Raw genomic sequence first — 26,646 nt, forward strand, 5'->3', positions numbered from 1 at the left:
CAGTACAACTGCCCCTTCTTTACTTCCAATTATCTTTTCTCCTCCTGCTTCAAAGTCTTTATTACTGGTCTTATCTCTGTTGTGGAAGTATTTATTAACATGCTTAAGAATTTCATGGTATGCATATTGTCCATCCTTACCTAGACATATATTCCCCTTCTCTCAGCCCCCACACTGACTTTTAATTTATGTTACTTTGTAATACTGCATTTAGCTTTATAAGTTATCTTAAAACATTTGGGGAAGATATACAGCTATAAGTAAACCGATGGACAGGTAGATAGATAAAGTCTTTTCTACATGTATGTATTTAAGACTTACTGTAAATTTGCACAGCAATAAAATTAGCACCATTTCAAAATTACATATTGAACACTATGAAGCAAAGGAAAAAGTTGCAGTATTATGCTTTTACATTTTGTAAAAGGAAGAAGCATTTTAATTCGAAGACCTACCATATATAATTCAAATACCAAATATTTACTTGTACGTCACAGAAGATATTTAAGGTTAACTATTAATCACAAAGCAATTTACATACCATTAAGTCTTGGGTTGATGGATAACGAAGATCTCCACTTACAAAAAGACCCAAAGTGGTGAGGATAACTAAGAAGTGATTTGTTAAAACCATATCCACCACTGAAAGTCCTGTGTGTTCTAAAGGAAAAAATAGCATGATTAAAAGGAAAGAAAAAAGTGAGCTCCTTAAAGCAAAGATGTCATAAATATTGTTCAACTGTTGATATAAGCAAAGTGCTGAAGATGAAGAAAGACACTGTTAGAGGAATTACCTTCTCGAAGTTGGGAATAGATAGTTTCTGTCAAGTTATACCATATGGTATCACTATAATGCCAAAATCCAGAAAAGCTTAGGCCAATGTAAACACCTACCATGAAAGAAAAGGAAAATTAAGTATACTCAACTTTAGTAGGGTAGTCACTCAGTTCTATGTTTCCAGGCCTTTGGGGGCAAGAGGCTGAATCTGCTCCATCTTCCAACCCATTCTCCTCTCCTGCCTCAACTGCCCTACCCTCAGTTTGAATTCCACTTCTTCAAGCATTGGAAAGATGATGTAACTTCAGGTTACACCACAGGATTTTAGCCAACCATCTGATCGACTCTTAGAATATTTACTTCTGGGAATAATATGGCTTTAAACCAAATCTTCTTAATGTACTAATTTATCCTGTTAAAATATCTTCCAAGCTGAACTTAATTATTAAGTATTTTGTTTTATAATAAAAGGGATCTGAATATGTGACCCCAAAATATGCAATTTTGGCTTAAGGATTATTTTGAGCTGAAGGCAATTGAGAACCAACAGATGCAGGTGCCGCCCTCTCTTTATCTGCCTAAAAGCAGGGCACAAATTTCCTCTTGTGTATGGAAAAGAAGAGCACTTTTATCACAGGAAATGAAGAGCAGACACTGAGACAAAGTTGCATCAACAGACCTTGTTAAAATAACCCTTATCTTTCATTAGTTCCCCCTTATAATTCCTAGTCACTTTCTCACAATTTATTATCCCTTGAAGCCCAAGCCCCTTTCTTTGTTAAAATGCTATATAAGCTCCCAAGTTTAACCACCTGAGTTTCACTTCTTTTCTGTGAACTCCCATGCACATAAATATTAATAAAAATCATTTGCTTTTAAATCATCTGTTAATCTATCTTTTTGTTAGTTTAATTTGCAGTCTCCATTCAATGAACATAAGAGGGCAGAAGAAATTTTATCTTCCCGGACAATATCCTTTAAGCATCAAGATGTCCCTATTTCAGGAGTACAATTTTAGTCGACAAAAAAAGAACCCCAAAGAAGAAAATTAGAATGTCAACTCCAAGAGGGCAGAGACTATGATTTACTTTAATATTTGTGATTTAAAAAATAAATATTTGCTAATCCCCATAAGAACCTCTGAAAAGAAGACTAAACATATTGCAAATACTGAAAGCATTTTGTTCCCTGATCCCACCTATCCTTGGCCATAGCTAGGAATGTTGAGAGTCTTTTGTGTTTTAAATCTGGAGTGTTAATCTGAAGTTCTGAAGTGCTAAAGGCACTTGACAATCTAATGCATATCCAGTACTCTGTGTCCAAAAGAGGGCTGTAGGATGAATCATATTGTGAAGTGTGTGTTTTACTTTCCAGCTCTTTTCTATGTAGGGAAAAATGTAGAAGGAAGTGTTATTATTACCTACTTTTCCCAGGAAGAGGAATGCTAAAAACAAGCTTCACCTTTGGAAGAATTGTCTAATTTTACAGACGACAGTGGGATAGTCTAAGTGGGAATGATTATAGGTGTCTAGCATGATAGCATGAGACCAGACACCTGCAAAGTTTAGAAATATTTAGTGGATAAATAAGCAACAAAATAAATGCTTTATACTAGTTAATATTTTTAGATTGAAATCAAGTTAGACACTCTCTAAGACAAAATGTCCATAATTACATCCCAGAGTTACAGAAGATGATTGTCTTTTACCCTAGTGGCAAAGGAAAACCACTGGAGTGTTTGAAGCAGGGAAGTAATGAGATCTGGTTTGTACTTGAGAAGATCGCTCTGGTGGCTGTGTAGGAAGTGGGTACATTGGGGCAAGAATAGAAACAGGGAGGCCACTGAAGGGGCTGTGAATTAGTCTAGTAGAAAAACAACGTTGACTTGACAAAATTTTAGCAGAGGAGAGAAGTCATCACACAGGTGATAGACTCTGGAGATAGCACCATTCTCAAATGTTGGGAGAAAGAACAGTCGAGAACGTGTCCTAGATTTTAGTGTTGAGTAATTGGGATGAGGAATGCTAGAGAGAAATAGATTTTAGAGGGAGATGAATCAACAGTTCTAGATTAGACTTGTTATATTTGAGATGCCCTTCAGAAAGCGAGAGGAAATGTAAACCAGACAATTGAACATAAGAACAGTTTGAGCTTGGAGGAGCAGTCGGCACCAGCAAGAGCCTGAAGGTGGCATTACCATCTTGAGATTGGAGTAAGTCTTCAGGAGAAAGATTGTGGTGACAGAAGGAGGGAGAGTCAAAGACAAAACCCGAGGTTCATGAGCATTTAGGGGTCACACCAAAAAGGAGCCAGCCTAGAAAATTAAGGAATGACCAATGAGGTAAGAGACAAAGCAATCAAAGGTGATAGCAAGAAAGCCAAGAGCAGAACCTGTTTTGAGGAGAAAGTGGTCAACAGTGTTAAATGCTGCTGGGAGGGAAAGTAGAATGAGGATAAAGAATTGGCTGCCGGAATTGGCAGAATGGAGACTGGGTTGTCTTGAGAAGAACCATTTTAGTAGAACGGTCAGAACAAAAGTCTGACTTACAGTGGAATGAAGATAAAATGGGAAGTGAAAATGCAGCACCACCTACCCTCGGTTCTTTCCATCAGTTTTGCTTTGAAGGAGTACAGAGAAAGGGGCTGAGAGTAAAGTAAGATACATGAAGGTTTTGTTTCAGATGGGGGATATTAGGGTGTGTCTGCATGCTAATGAATATGACCCAGCAAGGAGAGAGAACGTGAGGATGCAAGAGAAATGGCGAGAATTGCGAGGATCTTGCGATGGCTGCAAAGAATGGGATCCAGAACACAAGAGGTTGGGAGTGGCCATTGATAGCAGCAGAGACACTTCCTACAAGGCAAACGGCAGAAAGGCAAAGCATGCAAGTGCCAATGCTTTTTGTAGGACAGCAGATTTGCAAGTGCAACGATTAGGAGTTCCTTGTAATCAATCTTAATTTTCTCCGTGAAGTATTAGATAAAGGCACAATTGAGAGTGAGACGGGAAAGAAGGTGATAGAGACTGTTTGAGGAGTGGAAAGAGGTGTGATAAGGTTATTTTGTAGAGCGGGAAAATAAATATACCAAGGAAGACTGATAGGATTTCTAGGCAGTGCTGAGTGCCCACTTGAGATTTGTGACATGAATTTAAAGTGAGACCAGTCAGAGGAATTTTAGAGTGAGACTAGCATGCAATTTTTTTCTAGCAATATTCTGCTCCTACAGTGCAGGAGCAGAGGTGGTTTTAACTAGAGTTGGGGTTGTGTAAGCGAGAAAAAAAGAGAAGGACAAGGAAGTTATAAGGATAGACTATGAAAATTACAGTGAGGAAAGAGGAAGTGAAAAAAGTGACAGGGACAATGGATCAAAGTCTCAGTGAGATAAAGAAATGCTGACATGTGAGCACTAAAGTAGACCGAGAGAATAGGAGGTGGTAGACAGGTGCTTGTAGTGGAGATTTTTGAGATAATGACATTATTAGAGATTATGAGGTCAAGAATATGACCATAGGCATAAGATAGGGAAAAGATCATTGGAGGAGAGGAAGCCTCAAAACTGGGTATTGCATTGGTCATCTGTTTGGATAGTGAAGTAACTGAAAATAGTGATAAAAATCAAGGTGGACAGAAAGGCAGAGATTCAGGGGCTAAACTCATCAATGAATGAGTGTGAGTGATGCGGAGGTCACCATATGCTGGTGTATTAGTCCATTTTCTGTCACTTATAACAGAATACTTGAAACTGGATAATTTATCAAGAAATGAAATTTACTTCTTACAGTTTTAGAGGCTGGGGACACATCTGCTCGTGAGGGCCTCTGGGTGGGAGCTCTCTAAAGGTCCTGTGGCAATGCAGGCAATCACATGGCCAGGATGGCAAGAGCTCTCTCATGTACCCTCTCCTTATAAAGCCACCAGTCATACCCATAACAACTCATTACTCTATGAATGGTTTAATCCACTCATGAGAGCACGATCCTCATGATGTAATCATTTCTTAAAGGCCCCCCTTTCAAATACCATAATTGGATCTCTCATCCTCTTAACACTGATACAATGGGGATCGCGTTTCTAACACATGAACTTTTGGGGGACACATTTGACCCATAGCAACTGGCAGCCAAGAAGAGTTACAGGGACCTACAGTCTGAATTCAAAGGAGTGGGAGTTTCGAAGGAGAAGACAGAAGTAATTTTTAAGCAGTGGCCCTAAGGAGCAAGAACAACAACCCCAATCTTGGGCTTTGAGATATGTGACCTGTGAGAGGACTGTGGGGAAAAGAATGTTATCTGGGGATGGCGAGGCTACTCTTTATTGTAAGAAAGTTCAGAGACCATTCAGAGAAAAAATTAGTGGTATGGGGAAGTTTGCTGATGACACACCACAAATTCTACTGAGTTCTTCTAGCAAATTATTGAACAGAAGCAAGGGGTTGTGGGAACCCCAAGTTGTATCCTATTGGTTAGAAGTACAGGTCACAACCTGGGATTTGTGACTGGCATCTGAAGTGTGGGGCAGTCTTGTGAGACTGAGCCCTTAGCCTGTTGGGGGTCTGTGCTAACTCCAGGTAGCTAGTGCCAGAATGGATTTAAATCATACAACACCCACTTGGTGTCTGCAGAGTACTGGAAAATTGCTTGGTGTAGAAAATCCATACATTTGGTGTCGGAAGTGTTGTGAATGAAAGTATAGAGAAACTTGGTGTTTTTTTTTTTTTTCTTATTCAGGTGCTATTAAATATTACAATAGTAATGGAAAAATGCATACATAATAAATAAAATAATGTGGTACCTTAGGAACAGCAATACCTATTTATACATGGCAGGAATAGCAGACAGACAAGAAACACAAAGAATCATCTCTGGGAGGAAGTAACATATTAATGGAGGACACAGGATCAACAAAATTAGGAAAAGACGCTAAAGTCACTATTAACATGGCAAAAATCATAGCAAACAAATATACTTAGTATATCACACTTGTAAGTAGACAAGGTTGAGTGATGAACACTGAATTCTTAGGTATTTTTAAGAAACATTTTTACTCCACTGTCTGTGCATTTAGTTTGTACTTCTTGTAAAACATCACTGTTATAAAATACAAAACATCACTTCCAACATTCAATAAAGCCATAAACTTACCATCAAGTGTTGTATTCAAAATGAAGCCAAGTAATGCTACATCATTGGCACAGGGGCATTTTGTCACTTTGAGTTCTATCACATGCGCATATAATTTACTGACCTCACTTTCTGGCATGACAACCCCAAGAGTCCACTGAAGAATGGGTTCTGTGGAAATCAAATTTAGGTGTTTCTTTCAATTGTGGCAGCACTTGAAAATAGAACATTACTACTTTCCCTTAAAGGTTTTAAAGGAACTATGTAAAGGAACTGTTTTACAGTTTGATGGGGGCCTGGCAAGGTCATGTTGCAAAAGAGCACGTGGGATGAGAGATTTTGCTTTGGCCATATTTGGTAAGTACCATTTGTCATAGGACCTGTCCCTAGATATGGAATTGCTAGATCACAGGACATGTACATTTATAATTTAGAGAACAACTTCCGCTGCAGGAGTCCACACCTTTACTTTTGTTCTCTCCCCCAGTCTCATGAAAACTGCAGTAGCTATTCAAAAATTAGAATATCTCCAGAGTAGCAATGGAGAACAGGAAAAGTGGCCAAGAGACTGAGAGAGTGAGACTAAGACTTATCATTAGCGACCAAGAGACCTAGAGAGATTTCTGGAAGAAAGAAGCTGGGGGTGGGACTAACAGGACAAACCAATCACAGGTGAGGCATTTTCAGCCCAGCACAGGCAGAACAGCAGCATGGTGGCAAATATGGCCAACGAGGCCTTCCTGGATCTGATGTCTTTTTGATTCTTCGGCTTTTCCAGAACTGCCCTCCCATTTGAAGCCCGAGTTCATGGGCCTTTGAATGTCTGTTTTTCTCTCAACCCTTTTTCTCAGGTCTTGATTTGGATGTCACCCTCTCTGGGAGGCCTTCCATGAACCTCTAGAATGAGTGAGGCCTTCCTCCCAGGTGCTTCAATAACTAGAAGAATACAACTTACTGTTCCTCACCAGACTGGGGGAGATAATGGTCCTTTTGAGAGAACTTAATCAGACAAGGCTTCTCAAATTTTAAAACTTAAAATACTACTCATGGATATGCAAAGGATTGGAGCCAGATAAAGTCAAATTTTCATACATAAAAAATGGCAGCATTTTTTTTTCTTTTGAAGAAAAAAGAGGAAAGAGTACAAAAAGTAAGCCAGGGCAATTTGAAAGAATACTGCTGAATTTCAAAAATAGTCAAAGGACTTTTAAGAACAGAAATATCTAATAATTGATTCTTTAGCTGTTTACATTCTACCATGTAAATCTCCTCTGTCTCCCGAAACTTTCAATAACATCTGAAGACTTCATGCGATTTTTTTTTCACTTTGTGCAAAGCAAGAAAGGAGCTAAGTTTCAATCTGGATTGACCTAGTGTATAACACAGGGATAGCTGAGAAGGGAAAGAGACACAATTTATAACTAAATTAATTCAGCAGTAAGTCATTTAGGGCAAGGCAGCTGACTTTTTGGGGTGCAGCATGTGTTTGCAGGTCATTCACACCCAGATCTTAGAGAACAAGATTTGAGCTTACATCTGGGCCATGGCTGCACTGAATTGACAATGCCCTTTCACTTATGTACACGATCCCTAAAGTCAGTTACTGTATTTTAAATGTTTTAAGAATGAGGGAGTGATTAAAAGTTTTGACTGCTACCAAGAAGCTAAGAAAGAGACAAAAAAGTGACCAACATGAAGGTCGCTGGTCACTGTGATGAAGAGCAGATTTAGTAAAGTGGAGCAGACAGAAAACAGACAAGTGGTTAGGGGTGTGGATGGGATACACAGAAGTAGAAATGAGATTTTTAAACACCCCTTTTGAGTTTAGTGGCGTGTTAAATTAAGTTTGGCCTAAAGTTTTCTTCAGACGTAGTGAACCAGAACCTAACCTGACGTGTAGACAGACTGTAACCTACTCCTGTAATAAGTAGCTGACTCTCAGCTAATCACAGGCAGTCAAGTGTTCAAAGCAGGTTCAAATAAGGCAAACGCCCAGCTGTAACCAGGCCAGCTGTTTCTGCACCTCACTTCTGTTTTCTGTACCTCACATTCCTTTTTTCTGTCCATAAATGTTATCTGAATACGTGGCAGCCATGTCGTCACTCTCAACCTGTTCTCGTTCTGGGGAATGCCCGATTCATGAATTGCTCTTTGCTCAATTAAACGCTGTTACATTGAATTCGTCTAAAGTTTTTCTTTTTTAAAAAATGAATAAAGTTTTCTAACTGTCACCCGAACCTTAACCCTTGATTCCCACTTCCCGATGTTTTCTCCCCACGTCTTCGGCATTTCAGTAAATGATACCGTACTTGACTTGACTGCTTGAGTCAAAATCTAGGATTCATCCTTGATACTTCTGTTTTCCGTATCCCCTGTCCACCGAGAAGGTATTTCAGCTCCACTTCCAAAGTGTATCCTGAAGGCTCTTATTTCTCATCACTTCCACTACTAATACCACAGCCCGAGTGCTCCAGACCATCTCCTGAGGGGACCATTGCAACAGCTGCTACCGATCTCCTTTATTCCATTACAGCCATCCTTCCCCAAGAGTCGGTTCTCTAAACAGCAGCCAAAGTCTTCTTTTTATAAAGGGTAAATCAGAATTTATTACTCTCCTGCTTAGAACACCCCAATGGCTTTGGACTGTAATTACAATAAAATCTGTACTTTTTTTTTCAATCGGGGTGAGTGCAGTGCAGTCCCCCACTGCCACAGATAGTGCCATCAAATTTCCCACATTTGAGGAAATTGCAGGGGTCAGCACATCCAGAGTGCAATGGAGAAGCCTCGCCCTAAGAAAACCACCTCCGTGATCATGGTATCTACCCACCCAGGTAAAGTATAAGTCCACACTTTTTCCCATGATTCCTTCAGCCTCTCCAAACTCACTATATACCACTCTGTCAATTACGATGCATTAGCAGTGCAGGTCTCCTGTTAGTTCCTCGAACAGATCAATCTCATTTTTGCATTTGGATCCATCTAAGATCTACTAATTTGTCAAGCTCTTTGCTGCCACACCTCTGTACAAACTAAGCAAATGTAAGTTAAAGCTTTCATGCAGTATATAATATTCTGGGTACATCTTAATATGTAAATGATTCAGATTTCAGGCTTATAAAAAAAATTGAAATAATTTTATATTGGTATTTTAGTACATAAAAGTAGCATAGGATATCAAAATACCAGAGTCCCAAAGCCAGTACTGCAATTACTATTAAATACTTGGCTCACTATTTTTTAAAATTTTGTAAACTATGAAAAAAATGAGAAAGTACAATATTTTGTCATTTTGGTTTCAGATATTTTAATTTTGATTAAAGAAATAAAACAATATAGATACGATTGAAAATACCTCTGCTTTACTCCATAGTCTCATTCCCAAGTCCTCCTCAAATGCATGAAATTGTTGTGTATATTTCTAGTCCATGTTTTTATATCTTTACTATAAAATATGTGTACAAATATGCATGAAGACTACATAGCATTGCTTTCTGTGTTTTCTGGGTTTTAGATAAATACTCTCCTACTCTGTTCTGCAACTTGACTGCTCAATCAATGTTTCTGAGTTCTGTTCTTGATTATACATATGGGTCTATTTCCTTCATTTTAACAGAATATACCAGCATGTGTCAGTCTTTTCCTCTACTATGGACATTTGGATTGTTTCCAGTTTTTTCTTATTACAAATAATACTGCATTAAATAGGCCTGTAAACATCTCTTGGGCACATGTGCGACCTGTATTTCTCCCGGGCAGTTCACACTCCTCACTGTACATTAGAATCATCTGGGACAACTTTCTAAAAGTACAGATGCCTAACCCTACTTGTACAGATGAGATTTTAACTGGTGTACAGTGGAGTTGAGATATCATTAGTTTTTTAAAGCTCCCAGGTGATTCTCTTCATAAAATGTAATATTTATTTACGTTTATTCTGCATTCTACACAGCATCATATTGAAGTGGGACTAATACAATAAAGGAAAAAAGGAAGGCAAGGAAAGTGAGGCTAAACAGAAGATCCAAGGCTGATACTTTTTTAAAAAAAATTTATACTGCAGTGCTTTAGGTGATTCAAAACTTGTACTATAAATTTCCTGTTAGAAAATTGAGAAAGAGAAACCTAATCAGTTATACCGCTTGGTGTTCATAAGCTTAACAACTAATTTTTAATTGGAAAAAAACAAAACCATTCTCACCAAGACTGGGAAAAAAATTTTTACTAGTGGTCCTCATAAAGATGACTGTGATACAATGAACGATATTTAACTAAGCTGCATCTAAGATGCAAGAACTAACTTTATAAAGCCATTGTTTATAATGACTCCCAACACAGCTACAACAAAAGATGTATTTCTGTATTTCTATAACACTCTTTGCAGACCCCTCTATTAACAACAACCCATATGTATGAGTATTTAATTCTTTGTCTGCCCCATCGGATTGTAAGACCCTCAAGGGTCATGATAATCTTGTATTTATTTGTTTATCTCTAGGACTTAGCGCAGAGTCTGACATATGGTACATGTCAAAGTTTGTTGTACAAATACACTTTTATCTGCTAGCACTTACCTCGAGCAGTATCTAATAGGGTTCCCTCAGTAGCATAAATATTTAATCCATGATGTAAAGTGATCCTTACTAACCATTCTTCCACAGCAGCAATAGCTGTTCAAAAACAAAAGAAATAATTATTTTTCAGATGTCATGTTAGTGAAATTTAAAGATATATGAATATTACCAATGATGATAACCCTTCCTTTTCCAACCATTTGACTGCATTTATGTGTGAAGTTTCCCACATTTTTCCTACGAACATTTTGCTGATAGAATAATAAACAAAGAAGTCTGAAGAGATCTTACCAGCACAGCTATGAATCGAGATAGTAATATTTTAGATCATAATTTTTCTCCTAGAGCTGTTGTGACTTGGTAAAAAGCAAATTATGACACTTCTGTAAAGTGACATAACATTATTTAGTAGTAGACCATTAATTAAAATGTACAGTGTAAATTCTAAGGTGAACACTAAAAAAATTTTAAATGTATAAATAAAAAGCCAATAATGGAGATAAAATGGAATCATAAAAATAATTAATATGAATGAAGACAGAAAAGACAGGAAAAGTAAAACAGAAGAAATAGAACAAACATAAAAAACCTGCAAGATGGTAGATTTCAATACAGCCATATCAACAATTACATCAAATGTAAATGGTCTAAAAATATCAACTGTAAGACAGATTTCCAGATTAGGTATAAAAATCAAGACTGAACTATATGGTATTTATAAGAAACCCACTGTTAATATAAAAGCAGAGATGGTCTAAAAGCAAAAGGATGAGTGGGGCCTGGGGAAGCCATCAGCAGTGGCTTTGACCTAGGGGCTGCTGCAGTGGCTGCACCCATAGGCCAAGGCTGAGGCTCACGCTGAAAGTGAGGTAATTCATGAAGAACACGTCTGACCCAAACGGTTTGGCTGCACAGGCCCTCATGTCCACCCGTGCACCTAGGCAGATCTGTGTATCATCCTGGCAAGGCTATGGCTATTCTGGAGGCTGCTGAAGCAGGTGTTACCCAAACAGATCAGGTGCTATTTGTGCCTCTTGCCCTCACTGCTCTCCATCAAGCAATTCTTGGACCTCAGGAGAGATAATGGTGTGAAGAAAACATCATCTATGTTTCCAACTTCTCTTAGACATAGCCTGGAGCCTATTAGATCTGTCACGTTGGCTGGATTTGGTTAGGCCTTGCCCTTTTTTCATCTGCATAATAGATATTTTAAAGATCTAGAATTATTGGATGGAATGGATGGGTACTGATGCTGTCATTTATTTGAAGACTTTTTCAAGTGAATCATTTGAGAGATTTCCAGTTTTTAATAAGTCTGCATGGCACCATTATGAAACCATACCTGAAGCTGATGATTGAAGCAATCTTAGCAGTAAACCCAGAGATGCTTCCAAATATAAGACTAAACAAGAAAAGATGAAGATCAATAGAACTTTCTAGTCCTCTCTGTGAAGAAAGGTTGTCTTCTAAAAGTCAATCAGAGAGGACTTTCCTCCACCAGCTTTTGAGCATGGCACCATAGTTATTCCAGGGCTTGAATGTTTATTTTCTTCATGCCAAGTAGATGTTTTCCATGGAGCCTCTCCCATAGTACTCCAGCTCTTTCGTTAAACCTGTAACTTGAGAAATTTTCCATCATTCCCTGCTGCTGTGTGGTCAGTGACAGGCTCAGAAGAGCAAAGAGTCTCCTCAGAGTTCTGGTATCCTCTTACCTTCCACCTCATTATTGTAGAGTTGGGTGTCTGCAGTTTCCACAGGATTCTGAACCTCGTCCCCATTCCAGACACAGCATCTACCTACCGTGATCAAATGTCATGCCTGTCTCAAACCACTGATCAGGGGTTTGGGTATCTGCAAGTTAAAGACATCACCTGAGACTGTCTTGATAATTCAGTCCCAGGATTCTTTTTTCCTCATATGCATCCTTCCTCGACTCTTTGACTTCCTCCATCTGATTCTATTCTCATCAGAAGCATGGATACTTTTGTGTTAGATTTTACTCATTGATGCATTTTACAATTCATTTGTTTTATTTTACAATTCATTCATGTACTTCCATTCTATTGATTAAAGTGTTCCAAAAGTTGTCTTGGAAAGAAAGGTAAAAGGATGAAAAAAATATGGCATGCAAACACTAATCAAAAGAAAGCTGTAGTGGCTATATCAATATTCGACAAAGTAGATTTTGGATGAAAGTAATGCCAGGAATAAAGAGGGGCAATACCTATGATAAAGGCATCAATTCACCCAAATGACACGACAACCCTAAATATGTACATGCGCAACAACAGTGCTTCAAAAGCTGATTCAAATACACATGGACATTTACCAAATAGACCATAAAACACAACTTAACAAATTAAAGAGGATTATCTTATGAAATACACTCTCTGAACATAAAATAGAATTATGTTAGAAAAATCAATAACAGAAAGATATGTGGAAAATCTCCAAATATGTGGACATTTTACAGCATACTTCTAAGTAAACAAATGACAAAGAGAAAGTGCCGTGGTGGATTAGAAAATATTTTGAGTTGAAAGAAAATAAAGACACAACATACTAAAATTTATAGGTTGCAAATAAAGCAGTGCTTAGAGAGAAAGATATAGCAGTAAAATATTTATATTAGAAAAAGGAAAGATCTCAAATCAATTATCTGAAGCAGGGGCTGGCAGATGTATAGGCCTTGTAAAGGGTTAGATAGTAAATATTCTGGGTTTTGTGGGCCACATGGTCTCTGTAACAGTGCTTCAACTCTGCCATGGTAACAGAAAAGCAGCCATAGAAAACACATAAATAAATGAGCATGGCTGTGTTCCAATACAATTTTATTGGCAAAAACAGGCAGTAGTTTGCTGACCCCTGTCTAAAGGTTTCCACTTAAGAAACTAGGACAAAAAAGAAAAAGGAGCAAATTAAACCCAAAGCAAGTAGAAAGATAAGATAAAGAGTGGAAATTAATGAAATGAGGAACAGAAAAACAATATATATAATCAATGAAATCAAAAGATGCTCCTTTGACAGGATTAATAAAATTGATAAATCTCTGCCAGACTAATCAAGAAGAAAAAAAGATATAAATAACTCAAAGATGAAACAGGGACAACTACAGATAGAATTGCCATATGATTCAGCAATCCTACTGCTGGGTATATACCCAAAGGAATGGAAATCATCATGTTGAAGAGAAACCTGCACTCCTGTGTTTATTGCAGCTCCATTTACAAAAGCCAAGAGATAGAACCAACCTAAATGCCCATCGACAGATAACTGGATAAGGAAAATGTGGTATATATACACAATGGAATACTACTCAGCCATAAAAATGAATGAAATTATGTCATTCTCAGTAACATGGATGAACTTGGAGAAAATTGTGTTAAGTGAAATAAGTCAGGCACAGAAAGAGAAATACTGCATATCTTCACTCATAAGTGGGAGCTAAAACATAAACAAATAAATAAAAAAGAAAGAAGAAAAGATATAACAATCACAATAATACATTGAACTTTTAAAAGGAGAGAACAGAACTGTAGTTACTAGAGGTGGGAAAGGGGGAAAGGGGTTAGCAAGAAATTGGTAAAGGGTCACAAAGAATGATTATGTTTTGTAATGATGAATATACTAATTATCCTGATTTAATCATCATATATTGTGCACAGGTATTGATATTCAACTATGTACCCCACGAATATGTATAGTCAATTATGTTTCAATAAAAAAAAGATGAAATAGGGGACATTACTGCGGAGCCTAGAAATATTTAAGGACAGTAAGGGAATGTCACAAATAGCTCTATGTTCTTACATTCAACAATTTAGGTAAAATGGATAAGTTTCTTGAAAGACACAAATTGCCAAAGCCCACTTAAGAAGAAAAAGAAGACTTGAATATTTCCATATCTATGAAGAACATTGAACTTGTAGTTAAAATCCTTCCACAAAGAAAACTCCAAATCCAGATATCTTCACTGGTGAATCTTACCAAACATTTAAAGAAATGATGACACCAATTCTAGAACAAATCTTCCAGAATATAGAAGAGGAAGGAATGCATCCCAACTCATTTTATAATGACGGCCTCATCCAGAATACCAAAATGAGATGAAGATATTACAAGAAAATAAAACTCCAGACTGACAACCTCAAGAACCTACTAGCCAAATGAATCCAGTAATATTAAATGGATAATACACCATGACCAAGTGTTGTTTATCCTAGAATTTTAAGGCTGGTTCAAAATTCAAAAATGAGTTAATGTAATTCACCATACCAACAGACTAAAGAAGAAAATCCTTATTTTCATCTTAATAGATGCAGAAGAGAATTTAACAAAATTCAATACAATTCATGATTAAAAACTCAGCAAACTAAGAATTAAAGGAACGTCTTCAACTTGATAAAGGACATGTACAAAAATACCTACAGATAACATCATATCTATTGTGAAAGACTGAATGTTTTCCCCCTAAAATTTGAAACAAGGCAAAGATGTCCTGCCTTACAATTTCTATTCAACATCGCACTAGAGGTCCTACCAGTACAAGGCAAGAAAAATAAGTAAAGTGGATACATATTAGAAAGAAAGATATAAAATAATCTCTATTCCTAGATGGATGATTACCCATGTAGAAAATTCCACAGAATATATAAAAGGCTACCAGAGTGAAATAAGTGAATTTAAAAACATTGCAGAATATGAGGTCAGTACACACAAATCAATCATATTTCTACATACTAGCAATAAACGTTAGGAAATTAAAATAATAACACCAAAAACATAAAATACTTAGGTAAACATTTTAAAAAATATGTATAACTTCTTTATCCTGGAAGCCACAAAACCCTGATGAATTAAATCAAAGAGGATATAAACAAATGAGGAGATATACTGGATCCATGGATTGAAAGATTCAATACTGTTAAGATGTCAATTCCCCCTAAACTGATCTATAGATTCAATGCACTCCAAATTTAAAAATCACAGCAAGACTTTTTTGTAGAACTAAACAAGTTGATTCTAAAATTTACATGCAAAGGCAAAAACTATAATAACCAAAACAATGTTGAAAAAGAAGTTATAAAGCTAAAGTAATCAAGACAGTGTGGTATTGGTGAAAGAATAGAGAGCCCAGAAATAGTAATTCAGTGGGGACAAAATAGTTTTTACAACAGTGGTGCTGGGATAATTGGATGCTTGTATTACAAAAAATTAACTTCAGTCCATATAACTTCCAAAAATTAACTCAAAATGAGTTATAAAACTACATACAAAACCTAGAACTGTAAGTTTCTGAAAGCAAACACAGAACATCTTTGTGAACTTGGGTTACGCAAAGATTTCTTAGCTGCGATGCCAAAAGTACAATACAAAAAATAAAAAAATTGATAAATTAGTCTTCATCAGATTAAAAACTCTAATCTTCAAGAGACATTTCTAAGAGATGAAAAGACAAGCCACAGACTGGGAGAAATTATTTGCAAACCATATATCTGAGAACAGAGTAGTATCCAAAATATGTAACAAACTTGCAAAAGATTTGAAAAGATACTTCACCAAATGGCAAATAAGGACCAAAACAGATGCTCAATGTTATTAGTTATTAGAAAAATGGAAATTAAAAACAATTAAGTGCCACTACAGACCCATCAATGGCTAAAAGGAAAATATATACAGACAGTCCCCTCTTAATGATGGTTTGACTTAATGATTTTTCAACTTTATGATGGTGCAAAAGCAGTACTTATTCAGTAGAAATTGCACTTCGAGTACCCATAAAACCATTCTGTTTTTTACCTCCAGTATTCAATAAAATACATGAGATATTCAACATTTATTATAAAATAGGCTTTGTGTTAGATGATTTTGCCTAACTGTAGGCTAATGTAAGTGTTCTAAGCACGTTTAAGGTAAGCTAGGCTAAGCTATGATAGGTTAGGTGGATTAAATGCATTTTCAATTTACGATATTTTCAATTTACAATGGTTTTATCAGGATATAACCCCATCATCAGTCAAGGAGTATTTGTATATATTTACATACAAGGGTACTCCAGAAAGTTCATGGAAAGATTCATATTATCTTTTAATTCTATTTTTCCATGAACTTTTTGAAGTACTCTCATATATACTGTATGTATGCATACTTACATACATATATGCAAACATACACACATTTATATATACTAAGTGCTGGCTTAGTATGGATGAAGATCAGCTAGTGGTCAGAATGTAAAATGACACAGCCTCTTTGGACAGTTTCTTATAAAGTTTCTTATAAAATTTTCTTATAAAGTTGAGTGTACACTTACCATATAACACAGTAATCCTACTACTTGGTATTAGTTAAATGCAACAAAAATTTATGTTCACACAAAAACCTGCATGAGATTGCATATAGTGGTTTTATTCATAATTGCCCCAAACTGGAAAAACCCAAGTGCCCTTCAACAAAATTAAGCATGGTACATCTCTACAGTGGAATACTACCCAGTAAGTAAATGGAAGAAACTATGGCATAGACAAACCTCCAATGAATTATGCTAAGTAAAAGAAGCCAGAATCAAAGGTTACATATTCTGTGATTCCACTTTATGATCCTGGAATAGGCAAAACAACAGGAATGGGAAACAGATCAGTGGTTACTGGAGCCTGGGAGACTGGGAGACTGGGAGGGTTTGACTAAAGGTGGAATAATTTTATTAGTTGAGAGAACTGTTCTATATCTTGATTGTAGTGATTACACAGATGTATACATTTGTGAAAACTCATAGAACTGGATACTAGAAAGGTTATACTTTACTGAATGCAAATTATACCTTATTTTAAAATGATAAAAGAGAGGGCAAATTATTCAGTGTAAATCAAGGAGGGTCTCCTTTTACTTTCAACAGTTATATGCAGTTCACACTTCAAGCTGCCTTCATCACTTTCTAGCTATCACTAAATCTCCACATGGTCCCATGGGCCTCAGTTCAACCATTTCAAAGTGAAGATAATAACAGTACCTATCACATAGTGAGGAATAAATGAGTTAATATAGGTAAAGTATTTATAGCAGTGCTGACATATAAAAAAGATTCAATAAATGCTATTTGCTATTTCTGTTATTACAATGACTATTTTGTCACCTTTGTTCTTGATGTTACCTTAATTACTCTTCCCAATATTTTACATACGTATAATACTCAAATTCATGGCATGGCGGTAAATAATATATGATTAAGGAGGAACAGTGAATGAGCAAATATGGTTTCCTTCCCTCCAAACCTCTTTTATGATTTTTGGCATATTACTATCTGCATAGACCATCCCCTCCTATTACATTACTAGCACAAATGTATTTCTTTTCACTCAGTCCAGGGAGTTGTGCCAGGAGAGGCAGAGATCATTTGGTCTTTTTCTATAAAATACTTAGGTTCTCAGGCTACCTCTGTTCCTGTCTGGGTAACTTAGAATCAATGCATTTCTGAAATTAAAATTTGTAAATAAGTGGTAGAAGTAAAAATATCATGTGATCTTTGCTTCTCTCATTGTCAAATTAATGTCAATATTAGCCAAACAGCTAGAATAACATTCCACCATTATACTGAGAGTTTAGTTTCTTCTTCTTTTTTTTTTTTTTTTAAAAAAAGAGGACTACAATTTCCAAGATGATTTCCTTGAAAAAATTATGGAAAAGTTCCAATAAGAAGATTAATTTGAAGAAAATGAGATGAATAAAGGGCAAAGACAGGATACAATCCGTGTCAGATGTTACAGCACTGGGGCTTCCAGTACAGACTTTTATCTTTGACACTTCCTTATCTAGAGGTTCTTTTCTATCATCTCTGCCTCACTCTCACCTCCCTCCACTTTTACTCTGTAGGAATTGGGCTGACCCCTAGGGAAAATACGTAAAAATTCAACAGTAGTGAGGCAACTTTAGAAAGCCAGTCTACAAAGAAAGAAAAATAGCTCAATTGGTCAGGCAGTGTTATAATACCAAGTCAATGGTTCAGATCCCCATGCTGACCAGCTGCCAAAAAAAAAAAAAAAAGAAAAGAAAAGAAAAGACATGTACATTTATAGAAAATACAGGTAAGAGAGAAAAGGGTGAAAATGTTCCTTGGGTTGTTGATGGTTTTCCATTTCTTATTTCTAACTCCTTTGTATAACCTGGCTGCCTTTTTGTCTTTGGGTTTCATGACTGAAATAAATATCTTCTTTTTTCTTTAAGTGATGTCAAGTTGGTTTTTGTTTCTTGCACTTACAATATTAAAACAACAAACCTTCCACGATTTTTACCTATGGGAATGTATCTCATGCTAGAAAATCTACTAGTTCAGTCCACTAGCTAAATATTCACAACTCCTGGAATTCGACTTTTCTCCTCTTTATATCTAGGTATATACAGGAGCATATAATGTTATACTGCCACATAACACTTAATAGTAGATACCATAATAAAATAATACATTATATATTATAGCCCATAACATTATAAGATTAGTGATTCAGTTCCAATAGAGTTAATTCATGCCCAAACTTCTGACTACTACAATTTTCAAGTTCTATAAAATAAGTTTAATTTAAATAAAGGATAATACAAATATTACATATTTCAGAATAATCTACCTATAGTAAGATTGCTAAATAAAATACAGGAAGCCCAGTTAAATTTAAATTTCAGATAAACCACAAATAGTTTTTAGTAAGTAAGTCCCAAATACTACATGGGACATTTACATGGGAAAGCAAAAAATTATTAATATAATAAATGTTTTTATTTGCTAAAATTGGCAACCCAGACCTATAAATAAAAGAATTAATTCAGATCATTCTTACCTGTGTTTTTTGTGATGTTTTCTCTAGGAATATCAATCAACCAGAAAACCCGATCACTGAACTTGAATAAAGAAAACATCAGAAAATAATATTTTACAAAGTTAATAGCAACATTTATTTTGGTATATTACACCCTATCTGTTTTTTTCTGTTGACATTGAAGGCAATATTCTTTATTTAATAGCATTTTGTTCTCTTGAACACATTTCATTTCACACATATGTGAGTATAATGTAGGAAAATTCCTAACAGTGAAATTTCTGGCTGAAGGGTATGTGCATTAGATGTTTTAACTTAATTTTATGTCTTAAAAGATAAGGTATCTATCATCCAATGCATACTCCTTTAAAACGTCCAATGCACATACACTTTACCCAGAAATTTCACTGTTGGGAATTTTCCTATACTCATATATGTGTGAAATGAAATGTGTCTAATATTTTTACATCAATGTTTGTAATAGCAGAAGACTAGAAATAATGAAAATGTTCATCAGTTATGTATAATAATATAGCCACATAATGGACTACCATACAGCCAAGGTCAGGTAGCACAAAGATGAAGCATTGCCAGCTTGATGTGTCAGAGGAGAGAGCTTGGGGTTGGCAGAGCATTTGGGAATTTAAGGGGAAAATCCCAGGAACAAGGGAAATGCAAGAATGGTGAGCTCTAAGATTTAAATATAAACTATGCCCAAATCATTGAGCAACACAGGTGCAGAGGACATCCCCAAAGACCAGGTTTAAAAAATCAGCAATGGAAGCTAAAATAACTGAGCAGAGATATAAGATATAAGCAAAACCACAGATAAGACAGTTTTCAGTTCTGCCTTTTAGAATAACAACAATAATAGCAATTTCTCAGAAGAACATAACAAAATCTAGAGTTGCTACAGTTTATTATATTAAATGGCCTGTTTTCAACAAAAAAATGACAGGACATAAAAAGAAACAGGAAACTGTAACTTATATTTAGGAAAAAAGGGTAAACTGACTCAGAGTGAGTCCAGATAACAGACAAAGATTTCAAAGCAGTTATTATAAATACGAATCTAAATTTTCTAAAAATGATGTTCTAATGAGGAAATGGATAGAAAATCTCAACACAGAAATAAAAAATAAAACCAAATGGAAATAATAGAGCTGAAAATTATATCTGAAGTGAAATATTTACTAAATAGGTTCAATAGATTGGAGATGGCAAAAGAAAGAGTAAGTGCACTTATAGATATAATAATTAAAATTCCCAGTATGAAAAAAGAGGAAAATGATTAAAGAAAAATGAGCAGTCTTAGAGCCCTGTGGAAAAATATCATGTGTTCCAAAATGTGTATAACTGGAGTCCCAGCAGGAAGAGAGACAGAGTAAGGGGCAGAAAATTTGGGGGGGAAATAATGGCCAGAGACTTTCCAAATTTGGTAAACTTACAATCCAAGAAGCCCAGAGAATCTCAACTGGGTAAATACAAAGATAAAATCTTAAAAGCATCCAGAGAAAAATGACACATTACATAGAGAAGACAATAATAAAATTAACAACAGATTTCTTGTTCAGAAACAATGGTGCGAGGCGACGTTAGAATGACATATTCAAAATGCTGAAAGAAAATGAAGTCAACAAGAATTTTTTTTTTTTTTTGTGACCGGTAAGGGGATCATAACCCTTGGCTTGGTGTTGTCTGCACCGCGCTCAGCCAGTGAGCGCACCAGCCAGTCCTATATAGGATCCGAACCCACGGCCTCAGCGCTCCCAGCGCTGCTGCGCTCCCAGTGCCGCACTCTCCCAAGTGAGCCACAGGGTCGGCCCCAACAAGAACTTCTATATCTGACAAAACTATCCTTCAAAAATTCAGGTGACCATTAAAAACCTATTAGAACTCACAAATGAATTCAGCAAGTTTTCAGGATACAAAATCAACGTACAAAAATAAATTATATTTCTATATACTTGCAGTGTGCAATCTGGAAATGAGATTAAGAAAGCAATTTCCTTTATGATAGCATCCAAAAGAATAAAATATTAGAAATAAATTTAACAAAAGAGGTACAAAACATAATACTTTGAAAACTATAAAACATTGTTGAAAGAAACTAAAGAAGATCTAAATAAGTGGAAACATGTCCCATGTTCACAAATTAGAAGACTTAATATTATTAAGATGTCAATACTGTAAATACAAATTTATTTACATATTCAACACAATCCTTATGAGAATCACAGCTGGCTATGTTGTAGAAAATAGCAACCTTATCGTAAAATTCATATAGAAAGTCAGGGCACCCAGACTAGTAGAAACAATCTTTAAAAAGAAAAACAGAGTTGTAGGACTCCCACTTCCTGATTTCAAAATATACTGCAAAACAACATCAAGACAACATGGTACTAGCAAAAGGATAAACACATAGATCAATGCAACAGAAATGAGAATCCAGAAATAAACCCTTGCATTTATGGTCAACTTATTTTCAGTGAAGGTGCCAGAACAATTCAATAGGGAAAGAATAAGTATCTTTTTAACAAATGGTTTTAGGAGAGTTGGATATCCACATGCAAAAGAGTGAAAGTAGATCCCTACATCACATCATATACAAAAATGAACTCAAAATGGATCAAAGACCTAAATATAAAGCTAAAACTATAAACCTCCTCAAAGAAGACATAGGGGTAAATCTTTGTGATCTTGAATCAGGCAATAGTTTTCTATACTTGACACCAAATGCCCAAGTAACAAATAGATACAGTGGACTTCATAAAAAAAATTTATGCATCAAAGGCACTATGGAGAAAGTGAAAAAACAACCTGCACATGGGAGAAATTATTTGCAAACCATATGTCTGATAAGGAACTTGTATCTAGAATACATAAAGAACTTCTGCAACTCAGTAAATAAGTAACCAAATTAAAAATGGACAAAGATTCTGAATAAATATTTCCCCCAAAGAAGATACTGAAGTGGCCAATAAGCACATGAAGAGATACTCAACATTATTGCCCTTAGGGAAATGCAAATCAAATCCATAATGAAATAGCACTTTATACCACTAGGATGGCTGTTAACAAAAAAGACAGATAATAAGTGTTGGTGAGAATGTAGAGAAACTAGAACCCTACCCATCTTCTGGTAGGAATGTAAAATAGTATAACCACTTTGGAAAATCGTCTAACAGTTTCTTAAAAAGTTAAACACAGAGCCACTGTATGACAAAACAATTCCATTCCTAGCTATGTACCTAGGAGAAATGAAAACATATTTCCACACAAAACTTGTACACAAATGTTCAGAGCAGCACTATTCATAATAGCCAAAAAGAGGAAACAAACCCAATGTTCACTTTACTACAAATGTTCATTATACTACCCCCCCCCCGACCCAGCCTTTCCTTCCTAGCAGCCAGTTATGAGTGAGAACATGTGGTATTTCTATTTTTGTCTGGCTTATTTCACGTAACATAATTTTCTCCAGACTCATCCATGTTGCTGCAAATGGCAGAATTTCATCCTTTTTATGGTTAAGTAGTATTCCATTGTGTACATATACCACATTTTTTAATCCAATCATCCATCACTGGACACTTAGGTTGGTTCCATATTTTGGTATTGTAAATAGAGCTGCAATGAACATGGGAGTGCAGGTATCCCTTCAACATGATGATTTCCATTCCTTTGGTTATATACCCAGTAGTGGGATTGCTGGATCATTTGGTAGCTCTATCTGGCGAGGATGTGGTGAAAGGGGAACTTTTCTACACTGTTGAATTTTATCTTAATAAAGTAATTACAAAAAAATGATGGTGAAATAAAGACCTTTTCAGGGGGAAAATAAAAACAGAATTCATTGCCAGCAGATCTGCACTGTAAGAAATTCTAAAAGGAGTTCTTTAGGCTGAAGATACAGATGGCAACTTATGTCCACAGAAATGAATGAAGAGCAGAAAAAATAGTAAATATGTAGGAAAATAGTAAAAACATAAAGTTTTTTCTTGTTTCAATTTCTTTAAAAATATATGACCACTTAAAGCAAAAAGCATAGCATTCTATTATTGGGTTTAAAACATACATATTATATATCTGAACTCCCTGTTTGTAAAAAACACATCCTATAAGGAAGAGTATTCTTCCTGTTAATAACATATCACAGAATAATATAAAATGTAATTACCGAAGTTAAATTAAAGTGGAAGATGCCATTATATGTACTGTTTATGATTTCCAAGCTGGGAGCAAGTCCTCCTGATGTGAACACACTTAGCATTCTCTTTGAAGCAAGCTCATTTTCAGATTGGAAAAAACACTGGACTTTCTTTAGGAAAGAGAGAGAAAGAAACAAGAAATGAAAATCTAATGGAGAGAAGCATATTACATTAATTTAATACTAAGGAGAAATCTGTGAAAAGTAGATGTTGCTAAAAACTGTTCTCTTTAGTAATTCCCATCTCTAGCTAGGAAAAAATACATATCTATTTTTATTTTTATTTATTTATTTATTTATTTTGTCTTTTTCGCGACCGGTGCTCAGCCAGTGAGTGCACTGGCCATTCCTATATAGGATCCAAACCGGCGGCGGGAGCGTCACCGCGCTGCCAGCGCCGCACTCTCCCGAGTGCGCCACGGGCTCGGCCCATACATATCTATTTTTAAAAGTACACTTTCAGAACTCAGTAACCTATTATGCTAGTGTCATAAAGGTTTCAATTCATCCTCATTATAATCTTTTCTGTCATAGAAATTGTAATAAAGTTATTACACTTAATAATCATGGAATCAAAACCACATGCTATCAAATGTAAAAATTCTAATTTTATTAAAATTGTTTTTCATGTCTAAATAAAAAAGGAAGCATATATATAAAGCAAAGCTTATTTTACTACATTTTTATTAAATATTTCCAAGTTTTGAGAAGGTATGTGAAAATGTTGCTATCACAAATGGTGATATTTGATTGAAAACCAGCATGAGAAAGATACTAGGACCTTTATCCCGATTAGTTCTCCTAGTAGCTAAGATCACTTTGTGCAAGCTCCCTCTCTGAGTTTCAGTCTCCCTATCTTAAAAATGGTGAAACACATCCATTCCAAAAATAACTACTGAGCCTTTGCTGTGAACCAGGCAATGTTATAGGTGCTCTGGATACAGAAGTGAACAAAACAGACAAAAATCTCTGTCCCTGTGGAAATTACATTCTAATGGGGATTGGCAGAGAGATAAACTGGATGAATGGACTGGTGGATGGACTGGTAGTTAGATGGAGGGAAAGATAAAACAAGTAAAATAAATATAGAATAAATTATAAGAGTAAAGTAGGGAAGAGAGATTAGGAGTACAGGAGTTTGGGAGGAGAGCACAATATTTAGCAGGGTTATCAGAGAAAAGGTCAGTGCTTACCTCATGGAAGATTAGATGTCAAAATGAACATAAGACACTTTGAAAAATGCCTGATACACATAAATACTTTATAAATGTTAGCCATGATTTCTAATAATACTATTACTGGAACTACTATACTACTAGAACTACTAAACCACGACTACCCATAAAGTAGGTTATAATTCCCTTTTTAAGAGGAAATAACCAAGGGAGAGGTTAGGTAACCTGCTTCAGGTCACACAGACCATAAACAGCAGGACTAAGATTTGACTCCAGGTGTGTAAGTCTGTCTTCCTCCAAATCCCATTCTTTTTCCGTAATACAAAATCTCAAATAGGGCACTTTTGACTCAAAAAGCAATACCCTTCCCAATAGCTCTAAATACAATACTTACATACATATTTGGCATATCAGGAAGAAACTGGAGCCTGAATCAAAGTTGACTTAGGGATAAATGCATTTGTCCTCATTGAGTGCTTTTCTTTTCTTTAAATTATATTTATCATAGATTTCTAGACAATTTATGCACTTTTTATTAACTTATGTTTCTGTTAGCATTTGCTCTGTGCTATTTTAATAGTATGCTTTATTTTATTTTATTATGTGTTTTTTTAAAAAAGTCTCCCATTATTTGAATCAAAGGATCATACCCCTTATGCAAAATGACAACTGCAACATGGTACTTGTTATGCAAGGAAAAGATTCTCTCTCAGGGCCATGTGAGATAACTTTTTTCTCTAACAGGCTATAACTATCAAACTTCAAAGGTACAAATCAGCTCCATAAAAAATGAACATCGTTACATCCATTTTAAAAACTGGGAGGAAGGAGGCATCATTTAAAAAAACAAAACAAAACAAAGCAAAACCACTGAGGCTGCTTATTGGCTAAATGAAATATTTTACCTGATGCAAGTGAACATGGAATAGAAAGCATAGAAAAGATTGTTATTTATATAGAACTTTACATCCCCAAATCTGAGCATAGGAGGAGGTATTTGAAAAGAATACAGTCCTATTAATTTTACACATGGCCACCAAAGGAACACGAAGAGTCGTAACACATGCTGTTAGTGACCTTACCAAGCTTTCTGAGGAAAGATACAACTTGATTATTTCATCCTTTCGGGGGAACCCTTTGCTAGAACAAGCAAAGTATTTCTCCATATTGCCTAAATAATACAAAAAACATATATTTTAAGTAACCGACAGAAGGATTTTTGTTAAAAGTACCATATTTTTAAAACCAATGAATTTTTTAAAATAAGAATTATAATTGTATATTTTAAATTTGCTCTACTCTAGATAAAATTCGAATCTTCCACTTTATTTTCCTTTTTAAAGATATGATACCAGGACACTAAATATAAGGTTTGGCTGAAACTCTAGGATAATATACTACATGCTAGGCCATGATGCAAATTTTTCAAAGGCAGACAAAAATCAGTTCTAGACTCTTCAACTTCTCACTCTCGGTGAGGGTGTGGAAGGGTCAGGAATTGGAGACGGAAGAGAGAATTTACGTTTTGATAGAGAGCTACTGATATGAAGATATTGGGAGGAGGATCTCTTCTTCTTACCTTGAGTCTCAGACCCAAGGCTTTTACAGGCACAATCAAACATGTAACTAATATGTATCCCTGCAGTTTTGGGCACAAACTCAGACTCTTGCTTAGAAAATCAAAGGGGCTATGTTCAGAGTCCCGCATGACCAAAATTTGCTGGGGCAAAAGATGCATGAACGCTTCCTTTGGTCCAGCTGTAGTCCACTTGTGAAAAAGAACTAGCTTAGGGTCATCTAGGATCCAGTCCTCAATAGTCTCTCTGAATGGCAAGTAGATCTCAGCAGAAAGAATTTGAAAGCATAGCTGGAGCTTTAGAAGCTGACAAAGGAATAAATGACAAGTAGAAATAGAGAAGCTTTTGCCTTTGTTAGAACTGCAGATAATATATTCCCGGTGGATGAGAGGAGGCTATGAAG

General features: G+C 35.8%; 1 protein-coding gene and 1 non-coding gene across 2 annotated transcripts in view; both read right to left on the reverse strand.

Moving 5' to 3' along the window:
* The window catches only part of CATSPERB (cation channel sperm associated auxiliary subunit beta), a 140,728-nt gene extending 114,896 nt beyond the window's left edge, over positions 1 to 25,832 (reverse strand). The window contains exons 1-7 of the mRNA XM_063090157.1: positions 25,749 to 25,832; positions 23,462 to 23,602; positions 19,303 to 19,363; positions 10,475 to 10,570; positions 5,922 to 6,071; positions 795 to 890; positions 542 to 660 (exon numbers count right to left, since the gene is read on the reverse strand). Of these exons, the coding sequence (XP_062946227.1) occupies positions 542 to 660; positions 795 to 890; positions 5,922 to 6,071; positions 10,475 to 10,570; positions 19,303 to 19,363; positions 23,462 to 23,602; positions 25,749 to 25,832 (747 nt within the window). The remainder of the gene's footprint in view (positions 1 to 541; positions 661 to 794; positions 891 to 5,921; positions 6,072 to 10,474; positions 10,571 to 19,302; positions 19,364 to 23,461; positions 23,603 to 25,748) is intronic.
* Positions 8,582 to 8,743, reverse strand: LOC134374484 (U1 spliceosomal RNA). The gene has a single exon (XR_010023326.1). It is a non-coding gene; the product is annotated as a U1 spliceosomal RNA (small nuclear RNA).
* Positions 25,833 to 26,646: the final 814 nt, after the last annotated feature.

Source organism: Cynocephalus volans, chromosome 3 (assembly GCF_027409185.1).
Source record: "Cynocephalus volans isolate mCynVol1 chromosome 3, mCynVol1.pri, whole genome shotgun sequence".
NCBI lineage: Eukaryota > Metazoa > Chordata > Mammalia > Dermoptera > Cynocephalidae > Cynocephalus > Cynocephalus volans.